At 47.5% G+C, this 22,757-nt stretch overlaps 1 protein-coding gene across 2 annotated transcripts in view; it reads right to left on the bottom strand.

Moving 5' to 3' along the window:
• LOC105011313 (rho GTPase-activating protein 26) overlaps nucleotides 1-22,757 on the bottom strand; it is a 78,679-nt gene that overhangs the window by 27,584 nt on the left and 28,338 nt on the right. The window contains exons 1-16 of one of the 2 annotated variants that reach the window (XM_029120940.2): nucleotides 21,286-21,567; nucleotides 21,088-21,183; nucleotides 20,330-20,391; nucleotides 20,143-20,214; nucleotides 18,152-18,253; nucleotides 17,907-18,017; nucleotides 17,209-17,313; nucleotides 16,920-17,049; nucleotides 16,608-16,708; nucleotides 14,934-15,028; nucleotides 10,866-10,944; nucleotides 10,313-10,349; nucleotides 10,048-10,113; nucleotides 8,480-8,554; nucleotides 7,710-7,794; nucleotides 6,613-6,671 (exon numbers count right to left, since the gene is read on the bottom strand). In XM_029120940.2, coding sequence (XP_028976773.2) covers nucleotides 6,613-6,671; nucleotides 7,710-7,794; nucleotides 8,480-8,554; nucleotides 10,048-10,113; nucleotides 10,313-10,349; nucleotides 10,866-10,944; nucleotides 14,934-15,028; nucleotides 16,608-16,708; nucleotides 16,920-17,049; nucleotides 17,209-17,313; nucleotides 17,907-18,017; nucleotides 18,152-18,253; nucleotides 20,143-20,214; nucleotides 20,330-20,391; nucleotides 21,088-21,183; nucleotides 21,286-21,364 — 1,354 coding nt within the window. In that variant the 5' untranslated portion in view covers nucleotides 21,365-21,567. Of the gene's footprint in view, nucleotides 1-6,612; nucleotides 6,672-7,709; nucleotides 7,795-8,479; nucleotides 8,555-10,047; nucleotides 10,114-10,312; nucleotides 10,350-10,865; nucleotides 10,945-14,933; nucleotides 15,029-16,607; nucleotides 16,709-16,919; nucleotides 17,050-17,208; nucleotides 17,314-17,906; nucleotides 18,018-18,151; nucleotides 18,254-20,142; nucleotides 20,215-20,329; nucleotides 20,392-21,087; nucleotides 21,184-21,285; nucleotides 21,568-22,757 lie in introns of those variants that run through there. The other variant, XM_034293227.1, reaches the window with a different exon arrangement.

The raw sequence follows: 22,757 nt of genomic DNA, 5'->3' as shown, positions 1-22,757 counted from the left end.
GTACCACTTCCCCATCATCAATGGCACCTTCGTCAAACCACTGCTATTTGCCGACAAAACCCAGCCTGTCGACAATGCTATCAACATGGCTCAACAGCACATTCTTCAAACACCTCGACAGCCCAAAGAAACACACAAGGATAACCTCTATCTCTGTATAACGCATTCATTCAGAACAACTACAACAAAAACTTCCCAGCTGGGTTAATCACTGATTTTCAGACCAGTTGGATAGAACAATGGACATACACTTTTCGGACACAGTATCCTGTAGCACTGGAATGGCCCAAGGCCGCAGCCACGCCCCCTCTACACACTCAACACTATCGTCTGTACCTCTAAAAGTTCATCTGATTAGCTACAGGAAAACACTGTTTAGTGTGTGTGGTCAAAATCACCTGGAACCTAACACAGATAAAATAGAGGATTTGGTGATCAACTTCAGGAAACACTTGAGATTGAGGGCTCAGCTGTTAGTTCAGCTGAAACATTCAAATTCCCAGGGACCATCATCTCCCAGGACAACGTCACAGTGACCACCAAGGGGGAACACCAGCCAACCTGCCACTTACAGTGGCTGGAAAAACAGGTATCGCACAGAGAAACATAAGACAATGGTGACCACATCAAGACACTTCCTCGCTATTGACTGCTAACTAATCAGCGGAACTATATAAACCCCAAGACTGCTCATCTCCCTACTCCTCTATGGATGCACCCACGGAACTAGCTAGATGGACATCTGTAAGTGGAAATTAATGTATAGGATATACACTGAACAAAATTATAAACGCAACACTTTTGTTTTTGCCCCCATTCATCATGAGCTGAACTCAAAGATCTAAGACTTTCTCTATGTACACAAAAGGCCTATTTCTCTCAAATATTGTTCACAAATCTGTCTAAATCTGTGTTAGTGAGCACTTCTCCTTTTGCCTCACAGGTGTGGCATATCAAGATGCTGATTAGACAGCATGATTATTGCACAGGTGTGCCTTAGGCTGGCCACAATAAAAGGCCACTCTAAAATGTGCAGTTTCACTGTATTGGGGGGGCCAAATGGGGTCCAAGAACCAGTCAGTATCTGGTGTGACCACCATTTTCCTCACGCCATGCAACACATCTCATTCGCATAGAGTAGATCAGGTTGTTGATTATGGCCTGTGGAATGTTTGTTGCTGGATATTGGCAGGACCTGGAACACGCTGTCGTATACGCTGATCCAGAGCATCCCAAACATGGTCATTGGGTGACATGTCCGGTGAGTATGCTTGCTATGCAAGAACTGGGATGTTTTCAGCTTCCAGGAATTGTGTACAGATCCTTGCAACATGGGGCCGTGCATTATCATGCTGCAACATGAGGTGATGGTTGTGGATAAACGGTACAACATTAGGCCTCAGGATCCACAACGTTGACATCAGCAAACCGCTCACCCACATGACGCCATACATGCTGTCTGCCATCTGCCCTGTACAGTGAAAACCGGGATTCATCCGTGAAAAGAACACCTCTCCAAAGTGCCAGACGCCATCGAATGTGAGCATTTGCCCACTCAAGTCGGTTACAACGATGAACTGCAGTCAATTCGAGACCCCGATGAGGACGACGAGCATGCAGATGAGCTTCCCTGAAACGGTTTCTGACAGTTTGTGCAAAAATTCTCTGGTTATGCAAACCGATTGTTGCAGCAGCTGTCTAGGTGGCTGGTCTCAGACAATCTTGGAGGTGAAGATGCTGGATGTGGAGGTCCTGGGCTGGTGTGGTTACACATGGTCTGCGGTTGTGAGGCTGGTTGGATGTACAGCCAAATTCTCTGAAACGCCTTTGGAGACGGCTTATGGTAGAGATATTAACATTAAATTTACGGGCAACAGCTCTGGTGGACATTCCTGCAGTCAGCATGCCAATTGTACGCTCCCTCAAAACTTGCAACATCTGTGGCATTGTGCTGTGTGATGGAACTGCACATTTTAGAGTGGCCTTTTATTGTGGCCAGACTAAGGCACACCTATGCAATAATCATGCTGTCTAATCAGCATCTTGATATGCCGCACCTGTGAGGTGGATGGATTATCTTGGCAAAGGAGAAGTGCTCACTAACACAGATTTAAACAGATTTGTGAACAATATTTGGGAGAAATAAGCTTTTTGTGTACATAGAGAAAGTCTTTGATCTTTGAGTTCAGCTCATGATGAATAGGGGCAAAAGCAAAAGTGTTGCGTTTATAATTTTGTTAAGTGTACTTCTCATCGTCTCATAGACTCACCACTTATTGCATACAAATGAATGTTCACTGTGAATAGACGTGGGGTATTCTGTCCCAAAATGTTCTACCCCTCACAGCACCTTTAACGGTAACTAATGAATAAAAGCTATTCCGATTGCGTTTGGTCCGTCCCACACCAGTCGCAATCATTACACGGTCAAATACAGAGGTTCAAAATCTATCACCGCACTAAGAATTATTGATCAGAATGTCCTGCTCGCTCCACATTACCACAACAACTCGCTTCCTTTTACCAGAAGCCTGGTTGAAATAATAACACGCTTTCTCCTTCAACTGCCTACACAGGTGACATCACTAGTGTTGGTTTAAGAGCTTACCACAATACCTAATCACACTACATGTAACCAAAACCCTGGTCCTCTGGAGAGGTAAACATCCTAACCGCAACAACCTGTACTGCATGAAGCTGCAGCAGGCAGCTCTAATTCCCCTAATTATCCTCTAGGAGAGAGGTTTGCCTCAAACCACCAACAATACAGAAGGCTACAGTGGAGCTCTCCTAGTCTCGACGTACCAGGCAGGCTCACACTGCTCAGGGGCAGGAGTTGCTAATTTGAAGAAAACAAAAAAAGCCTATAATATAATCCTCACTGCATGCAGTGTTTTGTTTTGCCACAGTACTGGATACTATACCATAAGAGTTCACTGATTGTTTTATTAAAGACCAGGGGTTGTATTAGTCCACACACGTACAAGTGTGTTGGTGTGAAATGGAGCATGCAGGTCCAAACCCCATCAGACAGTGTTGTCCTGGCCTGGGATCAGTCTTCTGGACCCTGGTCTCAGTTTGCCTCTGGACCTCTCAGACCTCGGGGATCAGTCAGAGCAGGGATGACCCCCGATCAGTCAGACCAGGGATGACCCCCGATCAGTCAGAGCAGGGATGACCCCCGATCAGTCAGACCCAGAGATGACCCCCGATCAGTCAGACCAGGGATGACCCCCGATCAGTCAGACCAGGGATGACCCCCGATCTGTTAGACCAGGGATGACCCCCGATCAGTCAGACCAGGGATGACCACCGATCAGTCAGACCAGGGATGACCCCCGATCAGTCAGACCAGGGATGACCCCCGATCAGTCAGACCAGGGATGACCCCCGATCAGTCAGACCAGGGATGACCCCCGATCAGTCAGACCAGGGATGACCCCCGATCTGTTAGACCAGGGATGACCCCCGATCAGTCAGACCAGGGATGACCCCTGATCAGTCAGACCAGGGATGACCACCGATCAGTCAGACCAGGGATGACCCCCGATCAGTCAGACCAGGGATGACCCCCGATCAGTCAGACCCAGGGATGACCACCAATCAGTCAGACCCAGAGATGACCCCGATCTGTTAGACCAGAGATGACCCCCGATCTGTTAGACCAGAGATGACCCCCGATCAGTCAGACCAGAGATGACCCCCGATCAGTCAGACCCAGAGATGACCTCCAATCAGTCAGACCAGGGATGACCCCCGATCAGTCAGACCCAGAGATGACCCCCGATCAGTCAGACCAGGGATGACCCCCGATCAGTCAGACCAGGGATGACCACCAATCAGTCAGACCCAGAGATGACCCCGATCTGTTAGACCAGAGATGACCCCCGATCTGTTAGACCAGAGATGACCCCCGATGAGTCAGACCAGAGATGACCCCCGATCAGTCAGACCCAGAGATGACCTCCAATCAGTCAGACCAGGGATGACCCCCGATCAGTCAGACCCAGAGATGACCCCCGATCAGTCAGACCAGGGATGACCCCCGATCAGTCAGACCAGGGATGACCCCCGATCAGTCAGACCAGGGATGACCCCCGATCAGTCAGACCAGAGATGACCCCCGATCAGTCAGACCAGAGATGACCCCCGATCAGTCAGACCCAGAGATGACCTCCAATCAGTCAGACCAGGGATGACCCCCGATCAGTCAGACCCAGAGATGACCCCCGATCAGTCAGACCAGGGATGACCCCCGATCAGTCAGACCAGGGATGACCCCCGATCAGTCAGACCAGGGATGACCCCCGATCAGTCAGACCAGAGATGACCCCCGATCAGTCAGACCAGAGATGACCCCCGATCAGTCAGAGCATGGATGACAGATAATCCCTGATCAGCCAGAGTAGGGCCATGGAGACGGACAGACAACATCAAACCCCCTCTCTCAGCTAATCCACTTTCTGCCATCACACACACACACACACATCCAGCCAGTTGCTAAAAGCAGCTCTACCACTCTCTACTCCGTGCTCTCTAGCTTGATCAACTGAGGGAATTCCAGGGCCAACAAAGTAAATTATTTTCACGGCACCCGCCCTAAGCACGAAAAAGCCATTCGATATTCATTTACAGACCATTCTTCCTCCTTACTCCATCTGAGGGAGTGTCCTAAGTGCCTCTCTAGTCCCTATACCGCACGTAAAGTGCACTGGATTACGTGCTCAGATCCAAAGGCGTTTCATCCAGGAAGCACACGGCGTTGATCACCTCCGGCCGCACCATGACTCAGGCTTTCAGAAACACTTGGCAGACACTCCGAATGCAGTCTCATGCTGGTTCTAAAGCACAGGCAGAGCTCCACCTATTGGCCGGGGCTCCGGGCACATGAGGCGTAGCCGGGACGAGGAGCTGTGTGTGGACTTCCCCTAGCCTTCCCACAGCACTGCTCCTCTGGACAAAACCCAGCAACCCCAGGGTCAGGTAAACACACCAAGCATAGGGGCTGGTGGCAGGGGCATCTAAACTTGAGCAGACAGATTGACGTGATGAAGATGGAGTGAACTGGTGCAGTTCAGGGAAGAAGAGAACCAGGGCAGAGACAGTCAAGACGGCACCTTGTTGTTTAACCTCTGGTAAGATGGAGGACAGAAAAGAGACAGTGCAAAAGAGTAAATGAGAGAGATCACACTGAAACACGGGGAGCTTGTAGCATCAACAACAAGGCCCCAGCTTTTAGAGACTGAGAGGAGGGGCAATTCCCTGTGTGTGTGTGTGTGTGTGTACAGGTCTGGAGGGGGTTAATATGCATGCATCATACTATGGGCAGGTTCCAGGTGGCACCCAGCCCTCCCTCCCCAAACCAGCGCAGAGCGGAGGAAGGCGGAGCAGGAGGGACGAGTGAAACAGAGTTTGTCTGAGGACAACGGCCTGAGACTGCCCCTGGTAGCAGCACATGGAGGAAACGGATGCATTGGAGCAGCATTCAATGACTACGCAGATGGGGGGGGGGGTTTGGAGAGCAGGAAGTTGCTTTCTGCATTTCCTGGCTTCGTCATCCTAGTTGGCCAAATGGAGCCATTTCCTTAATGGTGTGACAAAAAAAACGTCTTTACTTATTGTTTCTCATGTCAATGCCACCAGTGCTCGCAGGAGTTAATCTAAACCAGACTGGGTCATCAAAATAAAATCATAGCAGGAAGAATGGAAAACTAGTAGAACCAGATTGTAATGAAGAGAGAAAGAGTATGCGTGTGTGTGTGTGTGTGTGTGTGTGAGAGAGAGAGACAGAGAGTAGGGGATAACCAGAAAAAGAGCAAGAAGAATGTGACAGAGACGGAGAGCTGCTATCTTATTTTGTTGTATAAACTTGCAGACATTGCTAGCTCTGGACGCCACCTTCCGAGGTAGCAGCCACACCATTTTCCAACTACTGTAGTCTCCATTGAGGTTTTTGAAATAAAAAAAGTCAGCTTACATATGCAAGCAACATATTTAGGAAAAATGTTAAATTTACAGAAAATGTATGTGGTCATACAATAATTGATTGTGAGTGTCAGTGGTGTTAAAAAAAATACACAAATATTTAAATGTACCATTTGTAATTTAGTAGTTCTGGCCATGGGCTTACCTGTCAATGGATTATAGCCTAATATCCTACTGATTAAAGAGTAATAAGATCTTCATTATACCCAATCAAAATGGACATCATTGTGCTTTGAGAGAAAGTTTGAAAGGGACAATCATTTATGATATGTTCACCTAGAAGTGCCTAGAAGGGTTTGGTTACTAAATCTCAAATTCAAATATCACAACTTCTGACTGTGAAATGCTTTACCTTTGTTGTGAAAATTAGGTAACTAGCCCACTTATTCGGCTTTGTGTAGCCAAATATCCTGTATTTTCAATAGGCTACTTAATTGAGTCTATGAAATACATCTGGATATTTGAAAGTGACATGTCCCACTGGACTCCAGCCCTCAACTCTTTCTTGTCTGGCTGTACATGGCAATGTAAAGTGAGATGTTACGATTTTCCTCTCAGTCATGGTACAAAAGGGCCCTTCACTGATAGATGATATACTGTAGATAGATGTATAAAGGGAAGACTCACTGGCTGCCTTGATGAAGCTCCTCTGGTACTGATAAGTCATGAGAGGGGCAGGCAGCATCCTGAGGAGAGACAAGACAGACAGACAGACCAATGAGCACAGCTGATCTTCCTCTCCAATAAGCAGGCTTTTTGTTGGTGTGGGTCTCCCCAGTCCTAGCCTTTCCTCTCCTCCATATACCAGCTTTCTGCTCTGCATGGACGACTTCATCCCTTTCCTCTGGCTCTTCTCCAGGTCCACTTCTCCACTCTGCCCTTTCCTTATCAGCTGTATGTGCCTGCCTGTAGTCTCCCCCTAACCTCTCTGTCCCGTCCACCTTCATCACATCATCGCAGCCTTTAGTTACTTAACTGCATCTAGTTTACTGCACTGCCTCTAGTTACTTCACAGCCTTTAGTTACTTAACCGCCTCTAGTTTACTGAACTACCTCTAGTTACTTCACAGCCTTTAGTTCCTTAACTGCATCTAGTTTACTGCACTGCATCTAGTTACTTCACAGCCTTTAGTTACTTAACTGCATCTAGTTTACTGCACTGCCTCTAGTTACTTCACAGCCTTTAGTTACTTAACTGCATCTAGTTTACTGCACTGCCTCTAGTTACTTCACAGCCTTTAGTTACTTAACTGCATCTAGTTTACTGCACTGCCTCTAGTTACTTCACAGCCTTTAGTTACTTAACTGCATCTAGTTTACTGCACTGCCTCTAGTTACTTCACAGCCTTTAGTTACTTAACTGCCTCTAGTTTACTGAACTACCTCTAGATACTTCACAGCTCAGCCAACCTGTTCTCTGGGGTAAATGTAAGATCTACCTATATGTGTTACATTTGTCACAATACATAAGGATACATTACATAGTGCTACTAAAACATATAATGTTTATAAACCCCACACAGACCGACCACGGCTGTAAATACACTCAACTCTGCCCCTAGCGGCTGGCCTAAACCAAAAACAACGTAACATAAACTACCCTGAATATAACCTCTGTGACCAGCAGGCCCACACTGGACGACCACATGCTCTCAGCCCTGTGTCACTGCAGCTGTAGAGAACTCAGTGCAGTGCACCCAGACAACAGATCCACAGTACTGTACCTGAGGTAGCACTTGATTGCACTGGTGATGGTCTTGACTTCCCATTCTGAACTGTCCAGCTCCACGTCAGCACAGGTTTTGGGATCTGTCAGACGGAGAGGACGGACGTCATCATCGGACATTCCAGGAGCTTGGCTGGATGCAAGGTTTGTGACGGAGACCAGGAAGGATTTAGGTAAACCAAGCCAACCCCTTCAGAACCTGGCCTCTCAGTAGTTTTATTTCTATGTTTATGCCTTATGAAAATATTCTACTTATCCCCTGTGTTTGTGTTTCTTGGTCCTTGGCGGCTCAGGCCTGGTTCCTGTATGAGCTTTTTGTGACAATTACTAAAGAAAAATGTGTTGAATTAATATTATACATTATCTCATCCAATAATCTATCAGTTTTATGATAACCTTGTCCCATGTCTTTCGCCAGTTCAGAGATCTCTCTCTCTCCAGTTGCATGTCTAAAGTCAACGAACTGCTTCTGCATTATTTAGGCAGGTGCATGAATTCCCCACAGTGAGTCATGAAGTATAAATGGGAATGTATTCTGCTGCCTTGCTGTAACCTCATCGTTGTTGAGGCGAGGGCTTCTGGCTATACAGCAGATATAAAAAGGTTTGCATACCTGACCAAACTACTGCATTAATATTAAGGGCCTATTTCGCCAACACAGATAGTCCTGGGCTAACAAATCAACCTAAGAATCTATATTGGGCTCTCTGCAATGCTCCCACACGCACGCACGCACGCACACACAGCTCCAATGTGTCTTCGTCTTACCCATGGCAAGACCCAGTAGTTTCTGCACTCTGGAGCTGACCCCGACAATCCGGTACAGACCCTGCTCATCAATGCCTGTGGAAGGAGCAGGTCAGAGGTCAGATGTTACAGGACCTACAGTGGGGTGAACAAGTATTTGATACACTGCCGATTTTGCAGGTTTTCCCCACTTACAAAGCATGTAGAGGTCTGTTATTTTTTATCATAGGTACACTTCAACTGTGAGAGACGGAATCTAAAACAAAAATACAGGAAATCACATTGTATGATTTTTAAGTAATTAATTTGCATTTTATTGCATGACATAAGTATTTGATACATCAGAAAAGCAGAACTTAATATTTTGTACAGAAACCTTTGTTTGAAATTACAGAGATCATACGTTTCCTGTAGTTCTTGACCAGGTTTGCACACACTGCAGCAGGGATTTTGGCCCACTCCTCCATACAGACCTTCTCCAGATCCTTCAGGCTTCGGGGCTGTCACTGGGCAATACAGATTTTCAGCTCCCTTCAAAGATTTTCTATTGGGTTCAGGTCTGGAGACTGGCTAGGCCACTCCAGGACCTTGAGCCACTCCTTAGTTGCCCTGGGTCGTTGTCATGCTGGAAGACCCAGCCACGACCCATCTTCAATGCTCTTACTGAGGGAAGGAGGTTGTTGGCCAAGATCTCGCTATACATTGCCCCATCCATTTTCCCCTCAATACAGTGCAGTCGTCCTGTCCCCTTTGCAGAAAAGCATCCCCAAAGAATGATGTTTCCACCTCCATGCTTCACGATTGGGATGGTGTTCTTGGGATTGCCCTCATCCTTCTCCTTCCTCCAAACACGGCGAGTGGAGTTTAGACCAAAAAGCTCAATTTTTTTCTCATCAGACCACATGACCTTCTCCCATTCCTCCTCTGGATCATCCAGATGGTCATTGGCAAACTTCAGACGGGCCTGGACATGCGCTGGTTTGAGCAGGGGGACCTTGCGTGCGCTGCAGGATTTTAATCCATGACGGCGTAGTGTTACTAATGGTTTTCTTTGAGACTGTGGTCCCAGCTCTCTTCAGGTCATTGACCAGGTCCTGCCGTGTAGTTCTGGGCTGATCCCTCACCTTCCTCATGATCATTGATACCCCACGAGGTGAGATCTTAGATGGAGCACCAGACCGAGGAAGATTGACAGTCATCTTGAACTTCTTCCATTTTCTATTAATTGCACCAACAGTTGTCGCCTTCTCACCAAGCTGCTTGCCTGTTGTCCTGTAGCCCATCCCAGCCTTGTGCAGGTCTACAATTTTATCCCTGATTTCCTTACATAGCCGGAATTCTTACTGGTTGGTAGGTGATCAAATACTTATGTCATGCAATAAAATGAAAATTAATTTAAAACTTCATACACAGTTGAAGTGTACCTATGATAAAAATGACAGACCTCTACATGCTTTGTAAGTAGGAAAACCTGCTAAATCGGCAGTGTATCAAATACTTCTCCCCACTGTATATGAGTCAAAATGACTGAAGACACCTACTGACTGACTTCAGTTTCAGAGAGATCTACTGTGAGGGACGTCCATTACCTCGGGTCTCCACAGCATATATGAACTTCTTCACAACGTTGAAGCCAACCACATCTAGCTGGGCCGCTGAGTGGCGGTTAAGAGGGACGACAGAGGACGGGGGGACGGGGGGGGGACGAAAAACAGAGTGAGGACCAGAGACAGGAAACATAACAAAAGGAGAGGTAGAAACCGAGCGTAGAGCAGAAAATGAGTCCCGTCAATGAACAGTGAGCATTCACACGGACGGATTGGTAAAGCAAATGAATAGCAATGTGTCACTTACTGCCTTCACTCTGGCTCTCCCTGTTTAAGTTATAGACCTGGAAGGAACAGAGACACCCCGTTACCACGGTTACGCCGCTTAGTGTCACCGCTGCCACCATCAGTCGCAACAAACCCCTCGTTCGTGTGCTGAACACAGACCCAACTGACATGGCTCCACGAACACCCGGCAGTGACAGAACCATTGGATCACACAGGCTCCGCCAACGCTTCTGCTCCGACGGGCACCAAGTCACTATCGAGTCCTCCTGGGGAACGTTCCCAGAGTGACGGGGGATTTTTCCCACCCATGTACATAATAAACATTGACCTGTGATCACTGCGACATTTAAAGTAAAACCCACGCCCTCTGAACGGTAACATGCCGGTCTCATTTCCCCCCAATGTTTTCACCCACAACAACAAAACACGTTTTCAGCCACGACGGCCATTCACACCGCCTGGTATATTGGGTGGGGGGGGGGGTCAACCGGCTGTGTCCGGATCCCAGCGGAGGGCTGTGAACACACGCCGACGCACGCACAGAAGGAAAGGCGGTAACCATGGCAACGCACCGGTTCTCTTCCGTCCATGGCCTCCATCCACAGCCTGCGATCTTCCTCCGACAGAGCCTGCATGGTGATCACACCCGGCCTGCAACACACACACACACTTTTGTTGCAGCAGAACCAAACATGTAGACTTATCTGAACACTGTGCTGTCCACCCTTCAACACAAAAACCCTAATGCACCCCTTTTTCCCTCTGCAACCTGCTTGGCCCCTAAAGTTGGAGTATGTCAACAACCACTACATCTCACTCTCATTCAATACCCACATCGCCCACCTCCAGTCTAAAGACAAAGCTAGAATGGTTTTCTTGTTTCACAATAAGGCATCCTTCACACCTACTGCCCAGCGTACTAACAGTTTTTAATCAGCAGAATGTTAAAATGGCCATCCTACCGATCCTCAGCTATGGCAGCGTACTCTTCAGGACGTATGGAGGAGCTCTAAAAAGCACTGTAAGTTAGATGTAACACATGTAATGTACTACTCTGCCATCCGCTTTGAAACCTTCAACACTCATCCGCGTGACCTTTAGCCCCTGGTTAACTGCACACTCGACGCCAGACACATTGGTACAAACATATCTAGAAGTTATTTTACGTGAATGCCCACCACACTTTAACACCTGCTACCCCAAGAATAACCTCCAGAGGATATAACACTCTGGTTACTCAAAGCCTGTTCTTCGTTTGATTGAAACTCATTTTAGTTTGCTGCCTATTTGTATTTATAGCTCTTTTTTATCGTACATTACGCATGTTTTTCTGAGTATCGCCGCCTTGTCACTTTGGCACGTTGCTATTACATTGTCAAGTATACTAGGGAGGGAGAAAAACTGAATAATAAACAATTTGGACTGCATTTTTTCTGCTGATTCTAGAAAGCAGGCCAACTGCATGCCCACTGTATGCCGAACTGCATGCCCACTGCAGGCCGAACTGCAGGCTGAACTGCAGGCCCAGTCTCACACAGGTCTTGGGGGGCTTTGCCCGCCCTGCCGTACCTCAATGTCAGAAATAAATATTGACATAGTTTATTTGACTTAGGCACTGAGAGAAAGACACGTCAATTACAGATAAAGCATTCAAGTGTGTGAAACAGCGCCCCCTCTGTCCCAGTATATATAGCCCCGAAACCATCAGATCCTGGAATGCTCTTGGAAGAAAGCGCCAACGGTTTTTGATGCTAAAACTGGTTGTATTTACACCATATTCATGTTTTTATACATGTATTGGGCATTGCATGTCTCAGTTACAGAGGCTGTAGGAAAAAGGATTTCTTGCTAAGAAATGTGTGGACCAGATTCAACCCCACGCTCACATGTAGCGGAGGCAACAGCACGGACTGTTGGGCCACCCTTGGCCTGGTATTCTTGCTGTATTCAAAGGTCATCTTTTTTTTCACTATTGCAGTAACCACAATGCAACATAAACATCATGTGAATGACAGGAAGGAAGCAACTGCCACAAAAAATGCCGTGTTTCAGCGTCAACCTGTGGGTCCCACATCTACCATACTGACACAGCCTGAAGCCTCCACCCACCACACCCTCTGTCCAAATCCCCAGCGATGCCAGATTTCACCTGGCTCTGAGAGCTGCCTCACACAGCAGCCTCACACAGTAGCCTCACACAGCTGCCTCACACAGCTGCCTCACACAGCTGCCTCACACAGCTGCCTCACACAGCAGCCTCACACAGCAGCCTCACACAGCAGCCTCACACAGCTGCCTCACACAGCTGCCTCACACAGCTGCCTCACACAGCTGCCTCTGTCAGTCATTCCCCAAGCCGTGCACACACAAAACACACGCACACCGTGATAGACATTCACACTCATGATCTCTCAGACGTCTTTGCGTGCTTATAAAGAATGTGGATCCCGGATTTGACTTCCATGCTGTTAAAAAGGGCTGAGCGTACAACATTGCACCCAGAAGCACACACAACATAACCCAAAATCGCTCAAAGATTCATGCTCAGAAGATGGCTGTGTGATGTCCTTGCGTGCCAAAGCATGTTGATGCCAGCTTTTACTTCTGTGTTGCTAAAACGGGAAGCGCTTAACAACCTTGTGTTGCATCCAGTACACACAGAGGCCATGTAGGGGACCCATGTGCATCAAGATGAAGAGGTTCATTGATGCACATTAAATTTAGAGTCAAATTTAGAGTATTTTATGTCAAAACAGATTTCAATAGTTTTGAAAACAACTAACCAATGAATAATAATGAATGAATAAATACATTTTCACTCGTTATTACATGGATCAGTTATGAACCCTTACCTGGTCATTTAGGGCTTCATTAGAAACGTCTCTAAACAGCTACAGAGTATTTGAATTTTGTACTTTTGAACACTGCTTGTACTGTACTATAGTCTACTGTACTGAACAGTACCATACTACACCCAACATTACTCTACTGTACTGAACTGTACCATACTCCACCCAACATTACTGTACTGAACTGTACCATACTCCACCCAACATTACTGTACTGAACTGTACCATACTACACCCAACATTACTCTACTGTACTGAACTGTACCACACTACACCCAACATTACTGTACTGAACTGTACCACACTACACCCAACATTACTCTACTGTACTGAACTGTACCATACTCCACCCAACATTACTCTACTGTACTGAACTGTACCACACTACACCCAACTTTAATCTACTGTACTGAACTGTACCATACTACACCCAACATTACTGTACATAACTGTACCATACTACACCCAACATTACTCTACTGTACATAACTGTACCATACTACACCCAACATTACTCTACTGTACATAACTGTACCATACTACAATATGCTGGTCTATTCAACTCTACTGTTCTGGACTGTAATATACTGGTCTGTTCTACTCTACTGTCCTGAACTGTAATATAATGGGTCTATTCTACTCTTCTGTTCTGAACTTAATATACCATTCTACTCTACTGTCCTAACTGTAATATACTGGTCTATTCTACTCTACTGAACTGTAATACAGTGGTCTATTCCACTATACTGTACTGAACTGTAATATACTGGTCTATTCCACTATACTGTACTGAACTGTAATACAGTGGTCTATTCCACTATACTGTACTGAACTATAATGTACTGGTCTATTCCACTATACTGTACTGAACTGTAATATACTGGTCTATTCCACTCTACTGGACTGAACTGTAATATACTGGTCTTCTCTATTCTACTGTACTGTACTCTGGTGTGGAACACTGTGATGTCGAAGCTTGTCAAACATGAGGAGAATTACATTTATATCCATAATTATGCATTTACGTGTAGAATCCCCTTGAACACCCATGGACACATGCACACGCACATGAGCACGCGCACACGCGCACGAGCACCCAAGCACGAGCACATGCACACAAACCATAACGCTCCCCCTAACATGCACACTCAAGTCTTATCTTTGTGGCGTTATTGCGTGCCAAAAGCATGTTGATGCCAGCTTTTACTTTTATGATGCTAAAAAAGGGCCAAGCCTTACAGCAACACACACTGCCTCTGTAGAGGACACACACACAGAGGACACGGGACACACAACCCCCATAAATAACTGACGGGGGTCTGGTGAAGGAACGGTACGAACCAAGACTGTAGCACAATAGCATGAACATCAGAAATGTAACTGGCGGACCGACCTGCGGTCAGACTGCCAGGAATTGTGTAGGAGAGGTGGCAGGCATCTCACCTAGTATTTCTCCTCTGACTTCCACCCCCATTTCCCAAAAACCAGGCCGCTGGTTCTACCGTCTGTCTCTGGGCAGCTTGTACACGGGACAGACGCGGCTTACCGCCCAACAAAAAGCCTCCGCTTCAAACCGCCATCCATCCGCAATTAATGTGACGTTAAAGAGACAAGCCCAGGCAATTTGCTGTGTACTGGGATTTTGCGCCTGCCAGTCCCCATTAAGGCCCTCCACGCTGAGCTCCAATCGGAGTCACTCTGCCACGGCCCCCTGGCCCCAACAAGACTCGTGAGCAGCACCTTGTGGCTGTAACGGGTAAAACAGGCTACTAACCAGGAGCAAGGACTCACCTGTCAATGGCCTCCACATCAAAACAGAACCTCTTCTCTATGGAGTCGGTCTTTCTCCTTGTGCAGGACTTCAGGGTGAAGCTCTCCTCCTCCCCCTGGAAGACAAAAACTCTGTGAACATGCATTTCATGACATTCCAGACGTATCGACTGAATGGTAACAGGGAATGACAGATGGAAAGCTTAGATGTAGGTCACTCCAGTGCAACCACCGCCTCCCCATGGCATTCCCTCTCCTCACTGCCACCTCCTTCAGAAGGAGTGTATTGGCAACGGAGGTGTCGCCTCTGTTTGCCTACTGGATCCTGAGTGACGGGGCAGCCATCCTGAGAGGGGGAGCTTTGATGTGTTCTGAATGGCAACTCCTCTCACCCCACACCCTTTCTCCTCCTCCTCCTCCTCCTCTTTATTCCTCTCCTGCCCTTTCTCCTCCTCCTCTCTATTCCTCTCCTGCCCCTTCTCCTCCTCCTCTCTATTCCTCTCCTGCCCTTTCTCCTCCTCCTCGCTATTCCTCTCCTGCCCTTTCTCCTCCTCCTCGCTATTCCTCTCCTGCCCTTTCTCCTCCTCCTCTCTATTCCTCTCCTGCCCTTTCTCCTCTCATCTCCTTCTCTCTGCCATCCGCTCTTCCACATTACTCCTCAGTCGGTTCGAGCGGACTGGAGGGTAGAAGAGTTGTACCACAGAGAGGTCATCCTCCCTTGCAGGCAGTTTGATCACTAAGGTGTCAGGCAACCAAAGAATCGGCCCTTCAGACGCCTGTTTCAACAACACTGTGCTGCGGTCAGTCCAACCTCAGCCAGATCTCACCGGGTGTCTGCCTTAAACCATGAACGGGAGGCTGATACCTACAGTCTCAGGGTTGGGGTCAATTGCACTTTTTTTTTTTTTTTTATTAATTCTCTGTACAGTCATTTAATATCTAGCTTGAATCTACTTTACAAATATGTATTTTAAACTCCTAAGCTGACAGGTCAAAGTGTCGGAAAGTCCAAATGCAAGATATCAAGATGCAACAGGTTATTGTGGAATAAGCAGAGTTTTGGCTCCCTCCAGAGCATGGCTGCATCATACCAGCCTGGAGAATGATGACATCAAGTCTTAGAAAAGGATAGACTGCCCGACCCCGCCTCACGCTGCCTGACCCCGCCTCACGCTGCCCGACCCCGCCTCACGCTGCCCGACCCCGCCTCAAGCTGCTTGAGTGAGGGTCTGTAGGGGGGAGTGGGGGTCTGTAGGGGGGAGTGGGGGTCTGTAGGGGGGAGTGAGGGTCTGTAGGGGGGAGTGAGGGGGGAGTGAGGGTCTGTAGGGGGGAGTGAGGGTCTGTAGGGGGGAGTGAGGGTCTGTAGGGGGGAGTGAGGGTGTCCTAAACTTGGTCGTAGTCAAGCATTACTTATGGTTGTCAGGGTGTTCAGGTTGCCATGGGCACTGTGTCAATGACTGTCTGGGACTGGCACGGTGGGAGAGCCTGGCCCGCTGCCCACTCCCTGTGCCAACCCTGCAAGACGGCACACAGGCCTGCCCTCGTGCCAAGATGAGACGGCTGTGTAGTCGCGGGCAAGTGAGAACAAGCGGGAGGCCGATGCCAACATCTCTCTCCGCCAAGCTCTCCTCATCCTCCTCCTTCTCTGTTCTAACAACGACAAGGTTGAGAAGAGGTGCATGCAGGGTAACTCACCACTTTGCCTCCAGACTTCTGGTCAAACAGGACCATGGTCACTCTCTTGGGGTCTCGATGGTAGGTACAGTAGTATTTCACCCAGGTAGACACGAAAGGGCCTGAGATGGGCGGCAGGTAGCATTGTGGTTAGAGCGCTGTGCCAGAAGGCAAAAGGCCAACCTGACTAGGAGGGAAATATGTTGCTGTTTTCTTGAGCAAGGCACTTAACTCTAATTGCTTGTGTAAGACGTGTGTGCCCAAGCATGAATGCATGAGAGAGACGGAGAACGAGAAAGGCCTGAACTACAGAGTCAGAGGTGAAACACTCACGTTTCTCCTGTACAAACAGATAGCCCTCCATCGTGTCATGGCTGACGCTCTTGTGCTCATGGGGGTTCTCCTTCATCTTCCTCATCAGACACTCCACCTCAGACCGCGTGCTCTCAAAACGGTTCCGGGTCTGTGGGAGACACAGAACGATGAAGCCATTCCTACCCACCTGCATTCTGGGATATGTAACATTGTCTGCTGTTGTTGACTGTCTTTCAATGGCAACGCAGCGTATCTCCTCAGAGAGCAGGTCTAAGGCTGTGAGATATGGGGTGGACATGTTTCCTACATTCTGAATGCTGATGGTGAGGTCTGTCTTGAAGTGGTTGAAGTCCTTGGCCAGCTCATATCCATGGTGATAGTATGTAAACAGGCCTTGAAGGAAGGCCAGAAGCTAGAAATCAAAATGGGAGACCGAAGAGAAAGGAAATGGGGTTGAAATCCCTTCAAATTAATTTAATCAAATCAACCTAATCTGCTCAGAGAAAAAGCCTGACAGTACCAGAATGTTTTTTTTTTTCTCCAGGGTTTCCAGAACTTCTAGTTGGAATAGAGAAGGAATACATATTCTACCTAACCAGGATTTCTGGATAACCTGGAAAGTTAAGTCAAAGGTTCCAACCCTAACTTGTTTACAGTAGAAGTAGTAAAAGGTTCCAACCCTAATCTGTTTACAGTAGAAGTAGTAAAAGGTTCCAACCCTAACCTGTATACAGTAGAAGTAGTAAAAGGTTCCAACCCTAACCTGTATACAGTAGACGTAGTAAAAGGTTCCAACCCTAACCTGTATACAGTAGAAGTAGTAAAAGGTTCCAACCCTAACCTGTATACAGTAGACGTAGTAAAAGGTTCCAACCCTAACCTGTATACAGTAGACGTAGTAAAAGGTTCCAACCCTAACCTGTATACAGTAGAAGTAGTAAAAGGTTCCAACCCTAACCTGTATAGAGTAGAAGACAGCAGGCCGAAGCTTTCACATTCACTCACCGGCTCCACAAAGTCAAACATCTTCCTTTCCTGGACCTCCTGCACCTTGAACACGTACTCCAGAGACACCTCGTAGAAATGCTGCCTCACCTGGTCCACCTGAGTGTCTGCCTGCATCACACACAGCCAAGAGATTGGGTTTCGACTGACCTTCACAAACAGACCTCTGACCAGGATTATAATCAGAAAACTCCCCAACAACGGGGACAAGAAGTGCAGCAAGGTTGTGGTATGCATGTGTTTACCTCATGAAGATGAGCTTCTTTCTTCTTTGCGGACAGGCTGAGGTGCTTTTCCAGCACAGCACAGTACTTTTCCGTCTCTTTGTCGTATTTCTTCTTGGCTTCCTGTAATGGATTGTCAAAAGGTCACAAACAAATGATGTTTCCTAGAAAGGTTCCTGACACCATAAAATGCAATTTATATTTCCATTTAACCAGTATTAGGGTTAAGTAGGAGCTCTTTCTCATGCATGATAATAAACGCATCTAATTTGGCATACAGTCCAGAGCAACTTGTTAACTGTCTTTGTCAGGGACAGAACGACAGACGTGTCACCATCTCTGGGACTAGAACTTGCAACCTTTCGGCTACTAGTCAGACACTCTAACCACTAGACTGTCTGCTGCCCGACGCACAGAAACTCATTTCTAAAAACTCAGCCATCTATTAGTATCTCCAGGGCTTAACTTCACCGACAAGCTTAGAGGCAAACATTGGATGATACACATGGCAAAAACAAGAGCTACGGAAACCAAGAGACAAGCCACAGCTGGTTGGAAAACAATACAGCCCTTTATAGCGAACCTCTGATCCTGAGGTCATCCACGGATGGACAGACAGACAGACAGAGCAGGGTGTGACTTTCCCTGGCTCTCTGACAGAAGGACAGGCAGACAGACAGATAGAGCAGGGTGTGACTTACCCTGGCTCTCGTACAGACAGACAGAGACAGACAGACAGACAGACAGACAGACAGACAGAGACAGACAGGCAGGCAGACAGACAGAGCAGGGTGTGACTTTCCCTGGCTCTCTAACAGACAGACAGAGACAGACAGACAGACAGAGACAGACAGACAGACAGACAGACAGACAGACAGACAGAGCAGGGTGTGTCAGTAGTATTAACGATATGGAATTCATCCCCCTGGGTCCCACATGTGTTCACACCTGCTACTGGCTGATATGATTATCTCTGTCCACCCGGCCACAGACACACAGTTTCCACAGGAAGCAGAGCCCACCGTCCTCAGAACAGAATGACGAGAGTGAACAGCTGCTCAACACATCAGGCTGGAGCATTTTAATGGAACTAACCAAAGGGACATTCTATTAGCTCTTCATAAAAAATGCACCTGCATTATAGAGACATATTTCAAAGTGGACTCTCTTGAGTTCAAGTATCCTGTCTTCAAAACCTCAAGCGTTTCTTTACAACGTAAAACTGAGAACACATTCTCGTTCAGACCTAGGAGCAGTTAGCTTTAACTTCCATTTCCAGGGACAGAATCTTTCTCCATGTGGGTTTAGAGATTCGATCTGACAGCCAAGTCACTGGTCAGAAGCTCTAATCACTAGGCTCCATAGATATTTGCTGAGAGGTACCATCAGTTATTATCAAGGTTTAAACAGGGTTAGAAAATTCCTCTCTGTGTGATGTCGGTTTCATTTTTCCACCACATTCAACCATGTTGTATTCTGACCGTGCCCTTACTGTTATACCCCGACTGACCAGAGGATGGCGATGTCCAATCATTACAGAGGACAGGGACAGTCGGCCTCACAGAGGCACAGAGCAGGGAGAGCTCTCCGTATGCCGTCATCAACGGTGATTTAACAGAGAGATGCTATTCTCTGCACTGAAGGCGTTACAGACACTAGCCAATGCACATTGGACTTTTATGCAATGGCTTTGGAATTAGGCACACCAGTTCAAAGTCATCTCACGCTCCTAAATAAAGGGAAAACTACAAATATTTGACTGATCGGGGCGTTTCCTAAAAACATGTTAAGCTACAGTGTGAGGAATTAAGCTACATGCCCCAGACAAAGATGGGTTTTTTAGGTCTTTCGAGGCTAAACAGGGATTACAATATGGCTATTGGCTCCATGACCAAGAAGGGATTATAATTCCCCTCGTAATCTACAAGGAACTGTGAAATCCCAAGATGTAGTAGGGTTTAGCACCCCCCCAACCCCCCCTTCAAGGACATCCTGTAATGACGTCGCCTTACCTTGGCAGCACTGATCTGCTCCTTCCTGAAGCGCTCTAGTGGCATGATCAGAACATCACTGGCATTCTCAATCTGAGGAGAGGTGAACTCAAATGAGACATTTCAAAGGACATCACTTGGATGACGCAGTACCATTGGATGACGCATTCATTCCAAAGCAGTGAGAGACTATAGACGTGAGATTCACCATTCGAGTTCTCTCATCCTCCAAGTTCTGCAGAACTCCAGCAAACTCCTGTAGAGACTTGGCTGTGCATGAGATGAAGACAGACAGAAAGGGGTTACAAAGTGAACACTACAGTAAATATTCAGTCACGGGCCATATTCATCATCACATCGAGCATTGTTATTTAATTGCCTAGTTTACCAGGTTCATTGGGAGCAGTGCTGCAACTAGCAAGCTGCTGCTTGGTCCATGTCTTTGTATGTAGCCAAGCATGACTGCATTGTTTTGGGTCAAAGTTTCCATTTCAGACGCCACGAGCCGACGTGCGCTCCAACACTTCCACACCCTTGACAGAGCCCGCGCTGAACGTGGACAAGTCTTAACTGCAAACGTGCACTCCAAGAATGCCCCGAGCACGTCTCAGGAACCGTAGCCGCGCGTTTATTTTGGCTCTTTCTCCCAACTTAACCCAACTGAGCTCATGACAGCCTTCCAAGACCAATTTGGCGCAACAAAAGCGTAATTGGGCAGAGCAAGCCAGCCTGGCCAGGATGTGTCCAGTGGGGGGCGGGGCAATGGAGCGCATCAGCCCTACTTCAGTAGATGTGAACAGAGGGCAGAGCAGGAGTGCAGGGGTGGTACCTGTAACAGCATCACAGTGGTGTGGAGGACATGGGTGTGGACGCAGATGAGTGTGTGTGTGTGTGTGTGTGTGAGAGCTATAGCCAAGTGGCGCGAAGCTAAGTTGCTCATCTGCAAGCCGCTTCGGACAAGCTCACCGATACATATCTCGTCATCCGTCTCAGCGTCTCCTATGCACTGGAACTTGAACTCGTTGAGAGACTCCGCAAACTTCCTCTTAGCGGTGGAGAGATCTGAAAGGCAACGGACAGAGGGAAAGAGCCTGTTACTGAAAGGAGGCTTGTGTGTGTGTGTGTGTGTTTGTCTTTAAAAACTGCATGAGGTGCTAAAGGTACCTTGGAGACAGATTCTCCTTTGCACAGGTGATGTGTGTGTCAACCCTTCTCCTAAAGCCAGAGAGAGGGGAGGAGACATTTCCCTTGCTTGTGTAAACAGCAGGAGTCCTTCTTGCGGCCCAACGTGCAGAAAGACTTGCAGTCGCTTGCCAGCCCAAAAATATTAACCAGGCACTCAAACCTTGTATTATTCATGAATACTGGATGACTCAGCATGTCAAGTCAGCTCTCGTCTCAGAGAAGTCAGACCTCAGAACTGGCTTTTAAAAGGCCAAATGGTTCAGCGTTTGCTCTCTGATAAGTGAGTCAAAATGTCTTTGCTCATATTTAAGCCACCACGCTACAGTCACAAACAGAGAACGTGCGCTTCCTGTGGTCAGAGGTTTGTCCAACGCAGACATTTCTACAGACAGAAGGGGGATGCTGAATGGGGATTAGGAGAGAATCTGATGGAAGACCGTGCAGAGGAGCCCAACAGCCATCCCAGACAGTGTGGCAGTACAGGGCTGTGGATGGGAGAAGGGCTGGAAGCTGGAGCTGAGAGGCCTGACTTTTCCACAGCAGATAAATCACCGCAGTCCTGTCATGCTCCTTCTCTTCACATAGCGTCAGTGAGGCCTTTCCACGCGTCTCTCCAGCGTGTCCCTGACAAGATCTCTCTGTCCTTCTCCCTCCCGCTCTCCCTCTAGCTCGGTCACTTTTTTTTTTTTTTTTTTTTTGAATACAGCCATTTGTTTTTTCTTTTCAGGCAATTTTATACTTTACTGGACAGGAAAGTGGTGAAAGATAGAAGAGGCCGTTTTCTGCTGAAAGAGATGTAGGTTGGATTGGAAGTAAATTTATACTGAAGGTTTGAGGTTTAGAGGGTTAGACCACCAGACCACCCTGGGACACCTCTGTCACTGTCTCTCTCTCCCTCCCTCCCTCCCCCTCCCTCTCCCTCTCTCTCTCTCTCTCTCTCTCTCTCCCTCCCTCTCTCTCTCTCTCCCTCTCTCTCTCCCTCTCTCTCTCTCTCCCTCTCTCTCTCCCTCTCTCTCTCTCTCCCTTCCTCACTTTAATCTCCCTTCAGAGGGAACTCTTCTCCCGGAGTTCAGACCGTTGACAGCTTATCTCACAGCCGTGTATCCCCTGATTCTATTCTAAAAACCAGACCAGCTCCTTATTCAACACATGATTGGAGCAACCCTTCTTTTACTTCCATGACAACATGTACTGTGGGTCCGGTGTGACAACTAACATGACAGAGAAGTAAGCCCCAGATGGAGCACCTTGGCCAGGCCTACAGAGCTCGGGCCCCCCTCCCCTGGCCCCATGTCCCTCAAGGCTGAATATTGGCATGGACGTGGCGGTCTGAAACTTGAATTGGATGTTACAGTTTATATGAGCATTAAAAACAGCCTGTTCCAGAATGTATGCTGCCATAAAACTGTCTTCCAGAACTCCCTCACAAAGCTTATACTTCCCAAAAATGA

Source organism: Esox lucius, chromosome 7, assembly GCF_011004845.1.
Source record: "Esox lucius isolate fEsoLuc1 chromosome 7, fEsoLuc1.pri, whole genome shotgun sequence".
Taxonomy (NCBI): Eukaryota; Metazoa; Chordata; class Actinopteri; order Esociformes; family Esocidae; genus Esox; species Esox lucius.
This window is presented reverse-complemented; position numbering and strand designations above follow the sequence as displayed.